The sequence below is a fragment of the Rhagoletis zephyria genome, unplaced genomic scaffold (assembly GCF_001687245.7).
Source record: "Rhagoletis zephyria isolate East Lansing unplaced genomic scaffold, Rhagoletis_zephyria_1.1 Rzeph_scaffold_02067, whole genome shotgun sequence".
Taxonomy (NCBI): Eukaryota; Metazoa; Arthropoda; class Insecta; order Diptera; family Tephritidae; genus Rhagoletis; species Rhagoletis zephyria.
Genome location: NW_016159151.1, coordinates 1 through 22,717, shown reverse-complemented (window position 1 = coordinate 22,717; position 22,717 = coordinate 1). Strand labels below are relative to the sequence as shown.

Genomic DNA, 22,717 nt, shown 5'->3' with positions numbered 1-22,717 from the left:
GTTAAGAAACAGCTCCAACACTTGCCCAGATTACGATTAAACATCGCCAAACCCTCTTTTGAAGTGACTACAGGGTTGTGCCTATAGATGAGTGAGGACCAACGCGGCACCTATCGCACAGCCTTTTTCATAGCAAAATATTCTTGTAAAACGTGGTGCATCTGTCTAGTCCAAAACACTCGGCAATTTCACGCACTTTCATTCTCCAATCACCCAATATCATTCGGTGAATATTTTTGACTATTTCTGGTATTTGAATCAATTTTGCAAGACCTGAACTTTTGGTGCAATTTGTGCTGGTACGATCGCAACGACATTCAGTGACCACTTCTTAACAATTGAAATTGATTATTCTTATGTTAGGAAGCAAAGGCAGCGTTCATAAGGTCCAAAAAGGGTACACACTCGTCTAGCTTAACGGTTCATTGCCCTATAATATTATATTAAGTCCAAACCCGATTCCGTATTTTCAATGTTCAAATGATATAAATTTTATTATTTCAGGCATATGCATTTGTATATATGAATTCGTTGAACAGGAAATCGCTTCAATACCGCTAACATGAATAGTGCCATATATGTATGTATGTATATACATATGTAGTATAAACTATGTATGTGCTGTGTATGTACATACATATTTACATATAGCTACCCAGGTATGGATATAGTTATATATGTACTTCTGTATTTATGCCAGTCGGCCCAACATGCGGTGCGCGTGACCGAAATACGAATTTCCCATTAGTTTTACCATTGTAGCACCACGAGTATGGTCACTTTAGGATGCTTTCATTGCCACCAACCACCTCCTCATTCCGCCCACAAAAAAAAGAAAGAAAAAAAGAAATAAAATAAAAAAGGCTATGTCGCACGTTCGAGTCGCCCAACGCCGCTGCGTGCCCCGATCNCCTTACCTTTTCCACCCAAATTCTGTTAGGCTTGCGGTGGTATTGTCTGCACTTTGTGGACGAAACATTTATAAAAAACACAATATACCATAGACCAAGGAACACTCAGAACAGTGACTTCTTCAGGCGAAAGTCCACTAAAGTAGAACAAACTGGAACCGGACACCAACAACGTTATAACGACCATTTCTTGGGATGCTTGTGTTGTTTTTGTTGTTGTAACAGCTTACAAATTCCCCTTAGAGTTTTTGGGGAGTGATGCTGGGGTGACAGCCCTTAGCCAGATATAAAAGTGGGTACTCCTATGGAAATACCGACAAAAGAAAGCAATCATCTGTGTGCTGTTGGTGAGGAAAAAACCAACCAGAAAAACAATAAAATCATACTGCGAAAGGCTTTGAGGCACGAAATAGGGAGAAGGCAAAATTTGCATATGAATTCAGGTATACACGTCCTAGACGTATAGATCAACAGACAGACAGACATACAACTCTCTCAGGACATACCACTGCCGCGACTACAGCTTTAATGATTCATTACACATTTTACATCTGCTGATCCGACGAAAAAAAAACAATTTTTTTATTTTCTTAAATTTTTATCTTATTTTCCATTGTGCACTCACATCCCCTCAAGTGCTGAAATGACGGGAACAAAAGCTAAAGGAAAGCACGGTCAAGGGGTATCACAGTTTCATACTCAATAAGGCCCTCCTGCTCGGCTTTACCACAGGTGGTATCTAAACAGGCACTTGCTGATAGTAGAGCCACCTCCTGGCATGTCAAAAGGCATCTCTGCGAAATCACGGACGAAATACATATCTATATAAGACAACCACTGGACTCGCCGTTGTGGCGACAAGCCAGCAAGAGCCATTCACAGTCTTTACAAACTCTCGCCTCGTTAGTACTAACTCATTTAGGCAAAGCTTGGTAAGGCCTCTACAACGACAATAGCAAATTAACTTTCACTCGGATGAGGCAAAGTATGACGGAAGTGTCGGTGTAGTCGTATTTTGGTTAGAACTCCCAATCAACCTCAAGTTTAGGACGCAGTCGACTGGTTGCGCAACTGCGGAAAGAGAGGCAAGTAAGTATCGTCTCTAATGGCCAAGCGTCATCAGGGCTTTAGATTCGTTCACTATACCCTCGAAGCTGACCTGACACCATAGATACTTTCGACAACGTGTGAACAACTCTTGATAGATGGGTATTAGTTGGTTTGGTGGGAGTATGTTGGGGTAGTGCCAGCTATTAACTATCAAGACACTGCCTTTTGACGCTTTGTTGTTCATTTAATAAGGTATTTTCAAGGGTCGAGAACAAAAGGTATGATCGAAACAAAATGTCGTTCTCGTAGTTTTGTTCACAAGAACGCTTCAAAACCAAACCCGAAATTATATAAGAACACGACCCTGTGGAACGTTCCTAGAGAAAAAATTGCGAACAATAATTTCGGGAACATTTCTAAGAGTACAAAATGGCAACAGAAATCTCCGGAACGAAAAGAACTAAACGGGAACAAAAGTCCAAGGAACTTTCTCTCGAAGAACACTTTGGGAAATAAAGCCTCAGGATTTTTCTGACAGAACGAAAAGGGAAAAAATCTTCTCTGCACTATTCGCGAAGAATAGAAGCAAGAGCAAAATTTTTTAATTTTCACGTATCGCTCATTAGTCTGAAATGTTTGAATATTAAAATTAATCTAAAAAGCAGGGACGGTACTCATTATGAGTTAAATAATTTAAATTAGCATTTAATCATTTCATGATTTTTATTTTTTTCGCTTAAAAAAAAAATTATTATTGGATTTTATTTATTTTTTCTCAAAGGAAATAATTATTATTTAATTTTTATTTTTTCGATCACAAATAATGATTATTTTTTTATTTTTATTTTTTCGCTCAGAGGTATTTATTATTGTTTTATTTTTCCATTTAAAAATAATGATTATTTATAAAAATTTAACGTGCCATACAGACGCAACCAACAGAAATTTTGACCAGAAAATTTTGAGACTTATTCCTTTTATTAGGGCGTCGCTACCTCTGAGAAGTATACACCGGAAATCACGCTGGTATGGCTATTCAGTTTTATGAATGATCATTATTCTTAAGCGAAAAATAAAACTCAATAATAATTATTATCTTTGATCGAAAAAAATTAAAATCGTAAAATAATCATTATTCTTGATTGAAAAAATAAAAATTAAGTTATAGTAATTTCCATTGAGCGAAAAAAAAAGTATTTTTAATCTTTATAGGTATAGGACGTATGAACACAATATTGTTTGATCTTCTTGGTTAAAATTTAAAAAGTAACGATTGTTTTCCGTCCCTGCGAAAAAGGACTGAAAGAAAATTATGCAAAGTAAGGCAATGAGAGACTTAAAACACGATCTTTTCTTGCATAAGAAATGAAAACAAATTCCATAAATGGACAGCTCACCCTAATGATAAACGATCTGCAAGTTGAAATGTTCAGACTTCCTCTGTCTTAGAATTAACCATCGTGCTTCTCACTGAAACGATTTTTCATCCCAATACAATAACGTTAAGTTCCCCAAAATTTTGTCCTCGTTTTGTTCTCTAGCAGAACGATATTTTCGTTCTCATTGGAAATGTTTCCGAAAATTTCGTTCTCATTCTGTTCTTCTTGAGAACGTTTCCGAGAGTTTTGTTCGTATTTTTTTCTTTACGGAAACTTTCCCGAAACTTTTGTTCATGTTCAAACAGATCTCGATACGTTTGATCCCGTTTGGTTCTTTTGAGGGAACGTTCTTGACATTACATTTTGTTCTTACGCAGAACTAAACCAACTTGGACTCGTTCCCGGTTCCTGGTATTTTCTAGCTTAGGGTGGACCGGTTTAGTTTAGTATAGTGTAGTTAAATTCAAATTTTTTCGGTTCATTCAAAAATCATAAATGCGATGTGTGGTCATATTTTCTATTCAGTTTACAACAATAAAATAGGCTCGAGTATAATATAATAATTTTAACCAGATAACCTTACAACCAGGCAACTGTGAACACTCACATTAACACAACAAAATACTCACTCCACTCAAAATGTAACCTTAACCATGATAAAAGCATAGTAAGGTAAAACCGTTCTCTCAATGCGTCGGCCATGATTTTTTTTTGAAGTTTGTCAACATTTTAAAATCGTATAAAATTGAGAGTAAAAAAAAGGAATTGTTCAAAGTTGTTGTTGTTTGAGATTGAAAATGAGAATGTGTGTGTGAGTTTGTGTGTAAAATTTTAAAATTAAATTGTTTGCAAACGTCAAGAATTTGAAAAATTCCTCTCAGCGGTTCTACCTTCCTATTTTTTTATCATGAGCTTAACTATACTTAGCGCTTGAGTCATATTTTCTTTGTTAATTTTTTACTTTGTCTTGTTGTTTTATTAAAGTTCTACTCAAAATTTTTTTCTATTTTTTCTGAATGTTTGCCTACACTTCCCCCTTTTCAGGAATTTCACAACAGCCAAATTTTAATATCAATAATTGACTACCTAGCCAGCAAAAAATCCGAAAACCGATCCGGAAAAAAAGTCCATGAAAACCGGATTTTTGTGCGTTTACCGATTCCATTTCCGGATACTTTAATGATCCGTTTTCCCACTAAAGTGTTCGACAGAAAAGTACCGAAAATGGTGGCGAAAAGGATACGTTTTCGGCTGTTTTTCCTGAAATTTGTCTGATTGAATTTTTCGTTTAATACGCTTTCCTTCTGCACTTCACATATACTTTTTCATGGTTCAAAAGAAATAAAATAAAATTAGGAAGCGCCTGACGGAATTCGAATCCGGCACCTTCTGGAAGCTAACAAATAGCGGCACACTCCTCTGCACGCTCAGCCACTGCCGACTACGCATGCATGCTTTCAAATGTTTACCTTGAGCAAATAAAATACAATTATTGCTTTCAAATGACATCATCTTTTTCGAATGTTTTCCGGATACGAAAATTGATGATAACTGTAGGAATATTTTGTATGCGTTTTCGGATACGGTAAATTTAACTAAACTGCACTGTCGGCAAAATTCACGTTTCTTTGCTGGCTGGGTTGTAATTATAAATAAGCACATTTTTATGCATTAATGTAGGCAAACATAAACTACATACATATGTATTTGCTAACATGTATGCAAATCATCATTCATCTAATTCTTTTCAAATTTCCTGCCATTATTATTGCTTTCAACGTTTAATAAGCCCTAGAGCCAGCAAACTCAACAGAGGATGCACCACTTGGAAGCGCTACATTTTCAGATTTTCCGAGACAAATAATATTGAATCGGCACAATAAAGTATTGCCGTGCACTTATATTTATTGCTCATATACTACTTCATATGTGTACTATAGGCATAGTTAGTTCTCATATCCATGTGTATGTACCTACCCTGCAGAGTTAGTGGACATCTAATGCAGAGGAAACCAGTTCTACCTTCAAAACTATGTAGTTACGGGCCAAGTAAATAAGTAATAAAAAGTTGCAACTACTACTTAGTAGAATTCTGTTGAGTTAAAAGGTAGCTACACACTATAGTTCTATTTCCTAAAGGGTATGTACGTACATAAGTACTATATACCATGTGTAGCTAGCCATATCAGCAACTCTATCAAACTTCTAATATCAATATCATTTCCATGCTACTCTTCTTCTTCTCATAACCTACTATTTGTTCACCAACCTCATGCCCAAGCTAAACATAATTTCAATTTTGATTTTGCGCAGCACGCGGCGCGAAAGTGGTATACAATATTGCTATTCCATTAGTATTTGTATCATCATGAGTATTTAGTTGATCTGGTTTCGTTTTGTATGCGAGTTGGCTGGGGCTGTGGCGGTGGTGGTTACTTCTGTCGTTTATGTGGTAATAATAAACATTTTACGTTTATATTATTTTCTACCCATTTGGATAGCATGGATGGTTGGCACGACAAGCGCTCTAACTCCCAACTTAAAGCAGTTATTGAATTGAATATGGAAATGTTAGTGTGTGTATGCACGAGTGTAGAAACTATGTGGTGCTCATTATTTTTAATAATATGTATGCAGTCCCTTCTGAGTTATCTTTTTGATTGATTTTCAATGATAACAGGTAGTACCCAATGGAGTCAACCGTCAGCATCGACGCTCGTTTCGGCAGTTTACTTTAGATTAGATAGTTAGCAAAGCGGCATATGTAGGTAGATACTTTGAATCGCCTCTTGTTGTAGGTTGGGCTTAGTTAGGCCCACAATCGGGCCCAGTTACAGTACAGTTTTTCACAGTTTGCCTCCAATTTCTTTTCGGTCCAAATACGGATATACTGTCCTCAGTATTTTTGCATCCAACTGCTTTCCGCGTTAGATCAACATTTCGTAATTGGCGAATTTGAGCAATCGCTGTATTTTTGTCCCTGCTATATCGCTTAGGGAGCGAAAGTTTCAGCACCTATTTCTCCAAACTGTGGGGCATATGCAGTATATTAGCTTTACAGATTCAGGCTCTTATTCAGGATCAATAAGTAGATGGTGACAAGTTAGGGTAATAGGCTGGCAATTCGCATCGTGGTTACTAGAACACTTCCCCACAAACTAATTTCTATCCCTGATAGGTCGCCAGGTTTAATCGAGAAGTGAGAAGCAAGATATGCCTTCCGTAGTTAGGACGATCCACCACCTCCAATTTAAGACAGCTGTCGGACTTTAAGTTATTATTAGAGGGCAGAATCTGCCCAAGTCCCCAGCAAATTAAGATAGTTTGACTTGCTTTCTTTCAAAAGCTTCCTTTGACCGCCGCCTCCGATCCAGCAGAGCCCACCAGCTCTGTGCAGCATTGCGTTACAAGCTACCAGCTTATTGCTAGTTGTGCTCACTTGTTGTCAGGTGGAGACTGACCGCAAGTCGTCAACGGAACCCTCAGAGACCCTTTTCCTGGGGGCGGCTTAATCAGGTCAGCTCCGTAACCATAGAGTTGCCTGCAATACCACAGTGACCTAATTCCCCCTACCGCTTTTGAACGAACACAATGACGCTTGGCTAACAGTGGACGGGTTCAATGTTAGGAAGCCTAATTCGCTTATATGCCCCTTTATGGCGACATCTACAGATGGAACACACGAAATTAAATCGAAAGCATAAATTTGATATTGATGGAGAGGTTCTTGCAGCAAAGTCCCCCGCTAACCTCAGCAACCAATTTTTGGGTTATCTGCAACTGAGACTCACTTCTTACAATGGCTCATGTCGCAGACTACGAACCATGAAGCCACTTAATGGAAGTCGGAAGTGAGTCAATTTGGCTACAACGACCGCAAATTGGTGAAGTATTAAACATGAAGTTAGTTTGGGGTGGGGAAAGAAACAAAGGCGGTTCCTGGTCTCTTGACCGGCCAATTATGATTGATGTCTATTAAGACCTCATTGTCTTGGTTTTGAAGTTTTGACTGACGTGGGAGAGTCGGAATGATAGATCGAATTTTGAGATTTCTAGAAAATAAACTTCACTACAATTGTATGAATCTACATATGTGCATATTTGGCCAAAACTTCATAGTTGTCATATTGATTCCACATAGGTATTCTCTGTATAGTCTGTCTGTGACCTAAAATTCCAATGATTTTGCTGAAATATTTTAGTTGCGTTTGTTAAAAACTGAGCTGTGACGTCTGACGTTGATTGCATTTAAATGTTATGCCAATAATAATAATTGTCATAATTATTATGCCATTTCTAAAAACAACTACAACAAAAATAGCAGCAGCAAAACTAAAATTTCATCAATAAAAGTAATAGCAAATAATGCCGTCAGCGGCAAAAGTAATTGAAAGAGGAAGAATGTAGTAGGATAAGGTGGAAGCAAACAAATGAAAGCGCTATATTTGTATAAATGCATACAAATACAAATACAAAACGAAGTCATTAGTATGCGAGTAATTTTTCAAACAATTAATCTAATAACACGCAAGCATGGCAGAACAGAACTACATACATATGTATACTCCTCGTGCCGTTCAAGGTGCTATCATTGAGCGTTTTCCCTCCACGCAATACAACTTGGCACAGGCAGAGACCCCAACTTCTATACAAATACATTAGAAGCTTCCTAACATCGCAGTTAGTTATCCTTTCTTGTCTTCTTATTGAGGTTATGTTATGACACACAAGGCGCACAGCTAAGTATAAAGTCAGCTGACGACAGTTATACTAGCTCGTAAGTCGACCTGCTTGTTTGACAAGTTGATAGCAAGTCCTGGGTAGCTTCTTTTTCAATTGTAATTCGAGGAGGTATTACCGCCCACTGCCTACCACTTTACTGCGCTCAATGTATTTCTACGTTGCTGGCCATTAGAACTTTTAATACGTAATACCTGCTCCTGCTATCATATGTAATCGATATATGCAAATATATTAGAACCTTTGACAGTAGCAGAAGAAATTGCTTGCAAAGCAGAAAGGGTCAATTTAAAATGCAAAATGTAAATAATTTTTTTGTCAGCAGCGCTTTTACGGAGTGTTTGTTAACTTGTTCTGCTGCGTCAGTCTACGTCTGTATGTATCTAGGAAATTACTGCGCTTTGGATGTAGAGTGGGTTCAACCCTTAATACCTTAGTGATACTATACGCAAAGCAACTTTCGTATGGAGTTCACCTATTAAGTATCTCGCAACGACAAAATTAGAAAGCAACTCAAATAAAAGGAAAATTGTATTCTGCTTGAAAATTCGGCGAGTGAAAAGTTATATGGTGTACTTAGTACTAGCAAAGGTTTTGGGGCACGACTTGCCGACCCCCCATTCTTAGTAATCATCAATATACTCATTTATCCACGCTAATTTAATAGCTACTTGAAAAGTGGCATTTTCGAAAAGTTCCTGTGTTTAAAGTTTGCTATGTAAGTTGTTTGCAAAAATGCCTGCAAAAATTCAGCTACGAAAAAATATGTCGGAAGTTGTGACCACTGAAAATCAATAGAAAGTTTGTGCATCGTATAGTAAAGTTATTCGAGAAAAGTGGCCGAATAGTCGCCCGTGGAAAAATCGCACGCACTGTGTATACGCCAAAAGTCATTAATATAGAACTCATATCTTCTCCGCAAGCAGAAAATCACGTCCCGGGAAATAAATACCAACAATAAATACGACCTGCACAGCATAAAACGTGACTTGGGACTCGGCGCATATAAAGAAGCCCAGTGTCACTTACTTTTAGTAGCCTTGAAACAAAAACGTTAGTCAAAATTGAAAGCCTTACTTCGCCAGTAAACGAAAACCGGTCCCAAATGAATTCTGTTTACTGAAGAGAAAATTTTTTCTGTGGAAGAATTTAAACAGAATGCTCTATCCTCTACAACGTGACCACTACCCAGCCTCTGTCATGGTTTCAACAAGACTCCGCTCCAGCTCGCAAATCAAAATCGATACAAAATCATGTTATGAGCCTAATTTTCACGGATGATTGGCCATCTGATGCTCAGACCTCAATCTATTGGCCTCTCAATTATGATATGTTCTATATCGCATGGCTTAAACTACTCGATATCCAAGTGTTGAGTCATTGAAGCGCACCATTATCAGAGCAGTGAATGCGTACCGCAATCGTTGAGTTGCGGGCCTTTACGCATTGCCGAAGGCAGGTACCGCTGAACGGATACCGAGCCTCCAGCTCTGAAAGAATTCAACTCGCAACTCGCTGCTGGAAGTAGAGGAAAAGCGAGGAACCCACTGCGATAGAAAGACCAAGTGGAGGCGCACTTGGCTTCACTTGGCATTTCCAATTGGCGTCAGTTGGCACAGAACATAAACGACTGACGTGCTTTGTTGACCACTGCCAAAATCGCCGTTCGAATCTTAAGCCACTTTTTCATTGACTTTAGATTTTAGACAAAGGAACCAACAGACAGTTATGAAATCGAGTTGTCTAAGATGATGCATCCACTTGCAGTGTACTGTCGGGTAAACGATGAGGGTGTGCAGATGCTCCCGGCCATGATTAAGCAGTCACTTGGAATGCCCTTTAGTCACACGCCGGGAAGCCCAGAAATACATTCACTCTCATAAAAGCTCTGTTTGTATTTTTTGTGTGGACAACGGAAATCCGGTGAATCATATAGGCATCATTTGGCCTACCTTCTTGCAAGAGTATCATCTCTTTCGTTGCTAATTTTTATTGAAGTGTGTTTCAGCTGTTTACAAGCCTTGATGCCGTTTTCATGAGTCCACTAATGCGTCCTACATTAAATTTATTCGGACCTCGTTCGTTATTCTTAGAAGTCATTCGCTGGCACAGGGCTCTATTGTGAAAATTTTCTGACAGAATATAGCTGAGTATTTGCCCAATGGTATACTTTTCTAAAACTTGGGCGCAAAGACGACGCCGGTTCTAGTATTCCGATCATCAAGCTTGAAGCTAAACTTGGAAACCCCCGCTATACAAGAGTCTCTTTCAAGAATTACAGCTTCGTAGGATAACAGCGTGAATTTTACCTCACAACTAGCAGAGGTAAGGGGAAATGCATTCGGCGGCTAAATGAAAGATACTATGTATGCATAATCAAATGTATTCCACTTCTGAAAAATGTATCGCACCAAGTCACTTTGCACACTCATATATGTATCTATTTTCATTAAAAAAAATACTTACCCTTTACGGGTTTCAAAACAATTTTGCAGGTGATTTAGTTCCATAAATAAGTTAAACTAATCTAGCAAAAAAAAGCTTCTAACTGAAAAGCTTTAGCTCCCAATTTTTGTATCTGTAATTCGTAACATATCCCTGGCGCCCATAAGCTGTTTATATATAAATTTTCTCCGTAGCTAGGAAGAATAAATGGTATTAGAATGAGTAGTAAAAGCTAAAGCTATTGGGAGACACTATCTTGGTAAACCGATGTTGATAAAAGTTAAGTCTATAGTATTTAAAAGTATCTCAGAAGTATAGAGCCTGCCAGCAGATGACACTAAGCGACCTGGAAAGCCACACCCCTTAAGCTTGGTAGAATCCTAGGAGATCCTTGTACAATTCATTTTTAACTTTTAATTTCCTTGTAGCTTACTGTGGTAATATGATTTGTTTCGTATAAAAATCTTGGCATGCGATCTCAGCATGAATTCACTTGGGGTTATTAATTTTTATTTGACATTTTAATGCACGCCAAACACTGTACAGCGCCCAACCAGCAAAAGCCATAAAATACGATTCTTTGGTAATATAAAGTCTGCATATCGTGGATGGAGTCAGCAGTTATGTCAGCATAAATTTTAAGCTGGCACGCAGATACACTTATAAAATACAAGAGGTATGTGCTACGAATAATTTTGGTATACGTGGCGTGAGGAGGAGGTTATGAGATATTTTACAATAACTGACAATCCACTGGGGTTTGGGGAGTCTCATAAAGAAGCAACGTAACTGCAAACGCATAAAGGGGTCCCAGCAAACGTACAGAGCGACATACATACTTAGTAGAGAAGTGAAAACAGCATTGTATCAGCTTGCGATAGCCAAAGTTCAGTGTATGGTTATCAGTAAACGAATATTTGGACATTTACGAGTATGAATGTGCCCATGGCTGACCTCCCCCAAAAGCGTGCAGCGCACTTCAAATCCACCAAGCTTTCTATGCAACTTTCACACCCCCAAGCTGCCTCATCTCCGCACCACCTGTGAATTCGTTTTAATATGGTTGGCAACGCACACATGCCGCCCTGCTGTGTACTCTTCGCATACTCGTCCTCGCGTCGCTGCGACTTGCACTTAAAATATGGCGTCGTTAATGGAATTATTAATGTCAAGTGGCAGGTTTTGGAAATTTCGCATTCGAGGTGGAGATCGCCGAGTGCACATCAATGCAGCATCCGACGAAGTGAGACAGCTGACGTACGCAGAGGGCGCCAATTGAAGTGGCACGGGGTTTTGTTGGCGGCGAAAGTGCAAGCATAGGAAATTTGCAATGGCCAGAAGAGTTTCGAGTGAGGTAAGCTTGCATTCGGCGGGGCGAAAAAGGCGTTTGAAGTGGAATATGCATGTTTGAAGAAATTCTAATAAATAACGAAGTTTCGTTGTGGCAACAGGGTTGCAAAATGGTAGTAAGGATGGGAGAACAGGAGAACTCCACGCGTGCAAAACAAAAGGTCAACCAACGGCCAAAGCGGTCAAGCAGTGATTAACTAACTACTCGTACGAGTACAAGAGTTTGGCTGCAGATTGGTTATTGGCAGCAAGAGTAGCTGGTGACTGGTGTCTGGTGAATGACGCATGATGGCTGGTGAATGTTGGCGCTCTAGTACGCGCGTATGTTTGGCGCGTCGCCCGCACTCACATTAATTAATTTCACTTTTTTTGCACAAATTGTTTTTGGACTGGAATGAATTGACGTTGTCGTTGCACGGTTGCCTACAGCAAAAATTTGCATTTGTAGCGATGCAAGCAAAGGGGATAATATAAACTGGCAGATGTGTTGCTGCAGCGAGCGGATAAGTCCACATTCAAATGTACAAACATACATACATATGTGTAAATATGTATTCTTGCATTCGCCTAAATGCAACCACTTTTTCAAGCGAATTTTCGCCAAGTCAAGCAAGTCAATGAGGCAATGTAAGCCTTGCAAGTTGGCAAAACAAAGGCAGAAGGCAAGTTGGGCAGCACAAAAAAAAGGAAGGCAATGATGCGCAAGCAGCAGGTATGCAGAGGTCGGTGATGCGTCTAGGAGATGGGGGTAGCAGCTGTACAGGTTGCGTAGTGTGGCGCCCGAGGCACATGGATGTATGTTTGGCTGTCTATCCGTCTGTCTGTCTGTCTGTTTGCATAAAATGCATTCGAGCCAGTTTTGCATTCCAGCGACTAATGGAATAAATGCAAACAAATGAAATTGCCAAATGGCTGAATTCGGCAGATTCTTTTTGTTTGAAGATTTTTAAATGAAATGGGGAAAATGCAACCAGCCACTATACTTTTCTAAGAAAATTAAAGACTTTTTAAACTTTTGGATTAGATAGCTTTTTGGGTAATAGTCGGCGAATTTTTTATTTAATTTTTCTCTGTTTAATTTTTTTTATCTGAAGAATATACTGCCAACTTATTTTCTCAAATTTGGCCATCATTAAATATAAATTCTTGTAAATTTTTACCCATTTCCGAATCACAACGAATTTTTAAAATCAATACAAAGACGTTTTCAACTCACAGTAAAAAAATATTTATTCAGCGTTGAAGACGTTTTTTAAAGTCTTAAGTAAAATTTATTATTGGATCGTATGCATAAAAACCAAGCAACTGCTTTTTCTCAAAATTTCAGATGTTTTACTTAAATTTATTTGAAAACATCAAACAAAAGGTCATACAATTTAAATAAAAAGCAATTGCTTAAAGATAAATTAATAATATTTATTTTAATTACGATTATTTGATCATTTTTTCTGATTTACATTCCATTATATATTTAAAGAAAAAACATTTTTATAAATTTTTAACCACTTCTAATAGACTGTAAATGAACGTTTAACGTTTGTTTAACGTCAATTCAAAGACGCATTTTAAAAATTTAATAGTCGCATTGATTTTTGAGATTTTTTTTCTTAAAGATTTTCGCATTTTTTCCATACAAAGTATTTCCGAAATCTTTTTTTATGGAAGAAAATTAGTGAGAAAAATTCCCGATTCAAAGAGTGCACTTTATTATACTAAAATTTAAGGAGCTACAAATTGCGTACTCAAAAAATTCTAAAATGTCTGAAAAAGTTGAAAATTTGTACGAAAATATATTATTTGTTGTAGTTTTAACCATATATTTATAAAAAATTATTTGGACAAAAATAAAAAAATGTTGAATATGTTGTGAAAAATTCTCTGGGCAAATACTTTTGACCGGTAGTGCACATAGAAGAAATTTTTTGAATTCTTAGCAAAACTTTATTTTTTCAATTTTCGTAGAACAATTAGAAAAAAATTTAATGGTAAAAAATTAAAAAAAAAATAAATAAATTTTTTAAGCTTTTTTAAAAAAAATGTTTTTTTTTGACAACTAAAATTTTTTCTTTAATATATATTTTTTCAATTCCAACCTTTTCATTCAAAACCCCTTTTTTGTTTTCCTTCACATCAAAAACTTTCGGTTTTCATCACATTTCTATAAACAGGCTTGCTTTGCATGCCTTACTTACTTTAATTTGCTTTGATTTACTTCAAATACTCGTTTGGCCAAATGGCGGCTTGGAACGCTGTCAAAGCTACCAGCTGTATAGCTAAAAAATCAAGGTCTGTTCCCTTATACTAAGAATAATGTTCCCATAAAATTCCAGAAAATTAAAAAAAAGAAATACAAAATAATCTTTTCGGATTTATTTTTAAATGAATGCGAATTAATTTTTAGATTTCAAAGGAATGATAATATTCATATATCTATAAATATATGTACATTTATTTAAAAAAAAAAAAAATTTTTTCAGAGACGACTGACCAGTAGTTTGACATTATAAATATCGCTAGCTTTGTGTGAAAAGCTGCTTAGTCCACCTTCTTTGAAACCTCATATTTTGACAAATGAAGCAAGAGAAATTAAGGTACTTCTTTTATTTTTTCTCGTTTATGTTCAATTAAAGGCAAATTTTCTAAGTCCAAAAGAGGCCCCGAAAATCCGTTAAGGCTAAAATAATACGAAATCTTTTAAAAAAGATCGAATCCTTCTGATTCGTATTGAGTTTTGCTTTTCTTCAAAGACGCAAAATGTTGTATTCAAAGTTCACGTCAAATTTGTAAAAATGGACTTACCAACTTTTCAGCCAGAGATATGTTAAATATAAATATGGAAACATAGAATCATTTTTATTAAACTTTGAACTACTTATATAATATATTTTTTTTAATTACGTCAGCAAACTTTTGTTCATAAAAGTGTACAGCAGTTTGTTTGAATTCATTAAGAACGGAAACATACCTTTTTGTCAATAGCCTACAAAACGCTTTCAAATAAAACATTTGTCTATTTGAAACTTTGAGCCGCATAACAAAGCTGCCATTTGGCCAGCCTTCATACGTTTTAGTATATTCCCAATAACTTTTGACAGTTCTTAAAGCGAAGCAAGCAAAGCAAGCCTGCATTGGGCCAGTACCTTAATAATGAAAAGCTTAAGGCACCTGTCCCAACAGTCACAATGAAATGACCCATGGGGAAAAAAGTGCTACTGTCAGAAAAAAATTTGGCTAAAATTTAATGGGCTACAGAACTGCATAACATTCTTTAACACTCTGATTAAAAAGTTTGAAATTTTGGTGAAGCTTAGCAGAATTTTCATATTTTTTGCAGAGTCTGAATTTTGGATTAATCAGGCATGTGCTGCAAATCGTACGATTTTAAATCGATGCTGCTTGCAAACCTTTTTTTCTAATATTTGTACGGAAATTAGTAAATAAGTATTTCAAATGGAACGGCGATAAACACATCATTTACACACGTCATATTCTTCGATATAATGCGAAATTTTGCCTTTTTGTTGTTTCGCACCGACTTCAAATCTTACAATTTTCAGCACATGCCCTTTTATTGTTTTTGGTTAGAAAATTACCTATGCATACTTTTATAAATAATCAATGAACATTAAAACAAACAAAGGAAAAATTTGTCAAAATGTCCCACATCTATTCTTTAGTGCATGAGTGTATACTATTTTCGTTTTTTTTTTTGAGATAAAATTAAAATTTTATTTTGTTTGGAAAACTAATTTTTTCTAAATTGTAAACAAAATAAAATTTTTTTTTTTTTTTTTAAGTTATATTTTTTCAATAAATTCATTTTTTGGAAAATATTTTTTTTTAAATTACGTATCTACATACAAAAATTTCAAAAATATTTAATATGAAAAAATTGCAAAATATTTCAATATTTCTTTCAAAAAATTTAAGAGTTGAAATTTGGCTACTTTTTTATGCGAAAACTAGCTGACCACAAAATTTTTTAATAAATTAGTTAAAACAAAGATTCAAACTAAATTCAATAAGGTCTCCATGGAGGCATTATTTTATAAGGAGAATGGACTCCGTTTGTGTTAGTCCTGTTCATAATTTTATCACTGGATTGTCAATCTTTTGGACTGCCAGACAGATGGCTGAGTGGTATTCAGCAACGACATCGAGGAATGGCTAACAGAGGTACTTCTCAGGGAACAGTGGACGCTTGTGATCAAGATGAGGGAAAGGGATGATCGTTTAATAGTTGCTGCTGACGGACGTGAAATTAAAGACCAAAGGACTAGCATATTTGGGTTTCCACATTTTTCATCACATTTTAGATTTGTATTAAATGACTCAATACACACACGACAATTCCTTTGACGAATTTTATGCGATTTTTTTTTGCAAAACTCTGATTGTGTTTTTCTTTTGTTTGTAGCATTAACTCGCACCAACGATTTTAAAGGAAAAGTAGAAATGGTTTGCTCAACTAACACTCTGCGGCTGATACTAGCCAAAGGAAATCAATTATGTGGCGCAAACTTTGTCGTAATATATGCACACGCTCGTAACGTTAAACATCTCTAAGATCAACCATTGATTTCGTCAATAAATTTCAAGCTCAAATAAAAACGTATTATACCCTTGCGTGACACATAAAAAGACAAAAATGGCAATAGCTGGGCAATAAAATGCGAACAAATGATAGCCTTGAGAGCATCAAAAATATTAAAATGGCCCATAAGCATTACTAAAAGGAAATCATATGAAAAACAAAGCGAAAGGAAAGACTACTCCTTAAATCTAATATCCGCTAAATGCAATCTTTTAGTAGGACAGGAAAGCAGTCGGCGCTTATCACCAGCAAACACACCAGACCAAATGTGAATGATATTTTACACAAAAAAAAACAGCAAAAAGTAAAAGGATGTGCTGAAATGTCATGCGGCTACAAAACAAAATCCACTGCCTTTAAGGACGCTTAACTGCACACAGCACACACACACACACACATATACACTGCTGTCACACATGCTTTAAAGACGCACAAAGTGACTTAAAATGCCTTGAAAGGACTTTGCAGCAAAGCCGGGGCACCGCCTTTGACGCGTGTCTACGCATAACAAGCGACCATAAGCGCCAAAAAGTATACGCTGAATTGCTAGCCGCGGAAGAAGCAGGCGAAACGAATGTACGGTATATCAAGGAAACGCCAAAAAGCACGCGCTACGCCTACTTCCTGCCTACACGCTATGAATATGGTATATCCCTATCGAGTCAGTCCGCCCTCATGTGTATCAGAAAGCATAGTATTAGACGCGCAATAATCCTAATATACGCGCACCCTAGCGTATATTTCCTGCATAGCCGTAGACGCGCAAACAAGTACGTTGAGCCGACCAGCAGCACAAGATGAGAACGTCGCCTAAAGGTATGCTAGGCAATAAGAAAAAACAAAACCTAGTTAAACGATTGCTCTTCAACATAACAGACGACAGAGGACACTGCAGCTGACAATGAGTTCGGAGCATAGTTCCGGCACCTGTACGTGTGTGTGAGTGCATCAGCACGTGAGCGAGTGAGTACGTTGAGTATTGAGTGCTGCTGTTGCTCGTGCGCGTGTTGAGTGATATAACATTTAGTCGAAGGGGCAACAAAGCGCCAGCATTTACCAGTATTCCTTCCTCAGTTTGCGGCAACTAAAAATATGCAACAGTCTGTTTTCCTCTTACAGCTAAGAGGTAAAACGACGAATTAAGAGCATTTGCTAAGACATTAACGAGTAGAGAGAAGCACCTACTTGAGTGCCAGCGCAAAGGAAAATGAAGAGGCAAAAGCGGACGGATAAGTCGAAAAGATTATTTTCACATCAGCCTTTTATGTTAAACCGGAGGCATTTCCACCACTACAAGCTGAGAGCGCGTGTACGAGGTAATGCGCTTAAAAGTGGACTTTGAATATAGCAAAGCGGCGCGAGTAGTGGTGGATACCTTCGGTTTTAAAAGCACCCGGCAGGTTCAATTGATTAGGGTGTGACAGAACGAAGGACATTGCGACTTAAAAAACCTTTAGTATGCTGCAGATGAAAGTCTGAAATCTCGTAACTTGTTCTATTATAGACACGTCCAAAGGCCTTTGTAGACCTGCACCTAATTCTAAGACATTTTACTGAGGACGAGTAGAAACTCCTTTATGGAAGCGTACAAAAGAAGCCTCGCCTATCTAATGCCCTCTGCCGCTCTCGAGTACTTACGCCGCTCTTGAGTTTACCCACTCAGAATTTCAGTCTCAAATAAGAGTAGATAACTTATACCAAAAAATACCTCCAGTCCCACAAAGATGATTGATGGCCTTTCCATCGCCAGCACCTCAGCCTATCGCGCAACAAAATGGCCCCCAGAACAGTGTTACCGTGTCAAAACACTCATTGATAAGTTTGGAGGTGAAGGAAGTTTGGAGTGAAGTCTGAGTGAAGTCTGAGTGTCACTTAGGTATCATCGTAATGAAAATAAAGAAACCCTCGTGTCTAGACTTCTCGTTCTGGGATTTTGACTTTGAATTTTTAACTAAAGCAGAGTTCTTTTAACACGGAATCAAAAAGTCCGCATATTTTCAGATTAGGTTAGGTCAGCTATACTAGAAAGCAATTGTTAAGTAGCTAGAAAAAAAGCACATCGTCAACTGAAATGCGAAAAGACGTAACAAATATCATCGTTGAAATGCGAAAAGTCATAACTAATAAAAAATTTAAAGTTTGCTTTTTGATTTATATGATGAATTTCATCGAATTCCATTTCCCCATATCCTTTTATGAAAAAAAAAAAACTAAAATATTAGTAACGACTTTTCCATTTCATTTAGGATGTTTTTACACGTCTTTTTGTATTCTAGGTGTAGGGCAACATTGCCCTATAGTGCTGCAGAGACCCGCCGCTGTTGTAATCAGCGTGGTGCTCGACATTGTGGGTAAGATTGTCACAGTCCGCCAAAGAGCCTTGGGGTCTACTTGAGCACCCGGAAATCTTTGGACACCTCGAAAGAAACGAAAAGGTCTGTACCAAGGTGGGCTCCGTTTGGATCCTCTCTAAGTAGTGACTAGGAAAGTGGCAGCTGTTTCCACAAACTGGATGATTGATTAACGGAATAGACCGAAGTTGCCGGTAATCAAACGTTAGCGTTCAAGGCAGTTTCTTAAAGCCGGCTAAACGACAACGAACAGAACAAAAGGCAATGGGACTCCATATGGTACGATTTAATATCAATTCGGACCCCTACTGTCGTAGCGACATGGACGATGACTGGGTGGAATCATTTCCTCTTGTTGTTGTTTAAGTGGTACTACTAAGCCCCGCCTGGTTCGGTTTATCCATCAATCGTTGCACTTCTCAACTAACGGTAGTCCCAAGAAAGGAGCTGTTTCATCCGGGTCGAACCAAAGGGAAAGGGGTATTGGCTAAGTGAGATTGAGCTGGCAGGTGAAGAGAGAATGGTTGGTGTCGTATGGGAGTCTCCCCATGCCGGACACTTATAATAGAGGATATCGGGGTCGAGTCTGGACAAGCATCTGTTGGGACGGCTACAATATCCAGACCATAATAGGGCTAGAGTAGCGCAGGGCAGTCTAACCTCAGAGTCTGCAATAGGTAGGGGTGTTCACGTCTGTGACATCCCACCGCAAATTGCTTTCCGAGCATTACGGGAAGCATTTGTCCAGCTCTTGCAAGAGTATAGCTTAAACATCTAGGCTCATACTTCATCGATACTCCTGAGGAAGTCTCTGCGGAGTGTAGGAGAAAGAATTTTGGAGCAAAAACTTGCGGTATCTTCAGCGACCGCTACTATTTTGCTACAAAAAATGTTTATGCCATTCCAAAAGCTCCATATAACCCTGATGTGATACCGCATGACTTTTCCTGTTCCAGCAACTCAAGGACGATTCGGAGGAAGACGTTTTGAGATGATTTGGTTGATAAAGGAGACTTTGGTGAAGAGTCTGAAATCTATTCCAAAATGGGCTTATGGAAAACGTTTCGAGTATCGATAGAAGTCCTCAAAAATACCACTATAAATTTTCGCCTCCAAAACTTTCTGGCTACATAAATAGCGGCTGTGCCAATAAGTATGCAACATAAAATCCTTAGTGTGTGGCTTGAAATTGCACTTTTGTGGAAGATGTTGCACAATTTTAGGCACAGCTGCCATTTACTTAGTGTATTTTGGATATGAAAACGTATGGATCACTTTAAAGAGGTGAATATTAGGAGCATTTGTGGGTACTTTTTGGACGGATGGTATCTAGGCAAATTTTCCTCACTAAATATACAAAAAAAAAATTGTCTTCCCATGTGATTTTCGCCATATGACTCGTTGCTCAGCATAATCAAACTCGTGCTCGTTATGTACTCAGCGTGTGTATCTCTATTTGCTGCCGGGAGAGCGTTGCTAACAAAACGATTGCATACTTGTTGGCGTGCAAACTGAATGTATGTAGATAGCATGCATGTATTTATAGCGTGTGGCCACTAGTTGGCGTTTTAGTGCAGAACCAATTTAGTGTTGCCAAATTGCGTAGATTTCGAACGAAAATAGTGAAAATGTCCGAAAGCAAAGCACACAAAACAGGCGACGCATATCTAGCAGCTTGCTAGAGCATACTTTTAGACGCATTTTCTTATCGCTTAACCAATTTGTAGATACACTTATATATGAACACACAAGCGTATGATACTCACTTTTTTCTAGTCGCTATCATCCGTCAAGCGCTACGCCGCGGCGAGTTGGAATTACCAAACAACTGAAAATCGATTTTTAACAACCCCTAAAAGCAGGCAATAGCTTTATCAGTCACAGCACAGGAAAACAAAACTTCGTTACTAGTACACTTCCATGCCGGCGGTGTTTGGTTGAAGAGTGGAATGCAGGAAAGGTAAATGAAATAGAAGCTTTTTTTTGTGTTGTGGCTGACAAACGTCATTTGCCAAAAGCGACTGCAACAACAACAATAACATTAAAGATTGTCATAAGCGTAGCTGCAACTGTTTGATAGCCATAATTACCAACAACACGCGCACGAGACAACACAGGAAAAAAAATTGAATACAAAATTTCCAAACTTCTTGTAAACTTTGCAGCCCGCAAAAGTTTGCAAGTTTTTCAAACTTGTACTTTTACTTCGTCTTTCGCTTATTCTTCTTCTTCTTCTACAACTTCTTATTCCATTACACTACACACCCATATGTACACAATTAGATAGACTTATAGGTAGTTGGTACTTCATCACTTACCCTTGCATGAAGATGTGCATCCGTTTCGCCCGGCTGCTGTACACCGGTGCGTATCTTCTTATTCTGCGGCCCATCGCTTATACCGCCACCACCTCCGCCACCGCCACCACCACTGCCATTGCTGGCGCCATTATATGGCATGGTGGCCGCCGTGGCGAAGTTGATGTCGGTGATGGTTTGTTGGTGAATAATTTTGGCGACGTTTATTGGACCGGGGGGTGAAATAAAGTATTCCAGCGCTACTGCTGTATGGGGCACAACGCAACTGAAAATCTAGTTAATACGCACGCTACGTGGAGCGCTTGAGCGTATGTGTATTTAGCTGTGGCTCGGCTGTGGCGCTTGGCTTCCGGCTGGCTGCACGCGCTGCCGGGTTGACGCTTTAGCTTTTTCGCTTTTTCGCTAGATGGCTTGGACTTTATATCAAGTCCGCGTCTGCTAAGCGTTGCTTTCGCCTTTACTGTAGCAGCAGTTTAAGAGCAAAAATTCCACACAAAGAATTTTTCACTTTTTCACTTCGTTGTCTGCTTCCAATATGCAATTTCAGCACTTATTTTCCTTCTTCGTTGGTATAACACTAGTTGGCTGCTGTCTGGTTTGTTGCTGATGCTGCTGGTGCCACCTTTGTCTGCTTGCTTGTTTGGATCAGCTGTTTTGCGCAAGTACGACGGCAATGAAAGAGAGAAAAATTGAAAAATACATTTATTAGGTTTTATTGGTTTTCACATTTTCGCTGCGGCAATATTGCCACTAGTTATCAAAATGAAAAATTTTAGATAAAAATACAAAATACGGCTAATCATTTTTAGAAAAGATTAATTTGAGTGTCAATCTTGCAGAAGAGCCAAACAAAATTTTTTATAAAAAAAAAAATACAAATTAAAAAAACATTATAAAAATACAAAAACAATTTAGCGATATCAATTTCAAGCTAAGCCTAATTTTAATTGTTTTCTAAAAATTTTAAAATGATCGCAAAAAGTGTTTATAAAACAATAATTAAAATTTAAAAATATTGAAAAAATGTATTAAATCGTTTTAATTTAATTTTTAGTAACCATAACGTTTATTACAAAATTTATGCGTATTGAAAAAAAAAATAATTGGAAATAGAAAAAAATAAACTATTAACCGCTTTTCAATATTAAACTCTGTACTTATTCTGTGTTTATCCTTCATTTAAAAACTGCAGTTTTTTTTAAGAAAATAAATTAAGAAAGAACTGAAACTCTTAAAATTTTTTTCAATTAAAAAATTATGTGATTATGAAAAATAATCTAGGTTAAACAATCTATTTAAATTAAAACAAACTATTTAAAACATTTAATACAAAACTAATATAACTTATAATTTACAGTCAGCGTCAAAAATATGCATACACTGACGTTTTGACGATTTTATTTATTTATATTTCCCATACCAATTTTTTATTGTTTATAAAAAATATAGCTCAACTTTCTTAATTTCATTCTAAACTTGGGAAAAAGCTAGAAATACCAAGAAATTCGCATCGACGTTTTCCATTTTTATATTCGATAGGGTACGTTCGCACAGAAAGCCGAGCGGCGTCGAGCTAAGC

At 37.5% G+C, this 22,717-nt stretch overlaps 1 protein-coding gene across 1 annotated transcript in view; it reads right to left on the bottom strand.

Moving 5' to 3' along the window:
- Nucleotides 1–21,408, bottom strand: part of LOC108365934 (heterogeneous nuclear ribonucleoprotein L-like) — a 92,801-nt gene extending 71,393 nt beyond the window's left edge. The window contains exon 1 of the mRNA XM_017620156.1: nt 21,139–21,408. Coding sequence (XP_017475645.1) covers nt 21,139–21,279 — 141 coding nt within the window. The 5' untranslated portion in view covers nt 21,280–21,408. The remainder of the gene's footprint in view (nt 1–21,138) is intronic.
- Between the last annotated feature and the right edge of the window lie 1,309 nt (nt 21,409–22,717).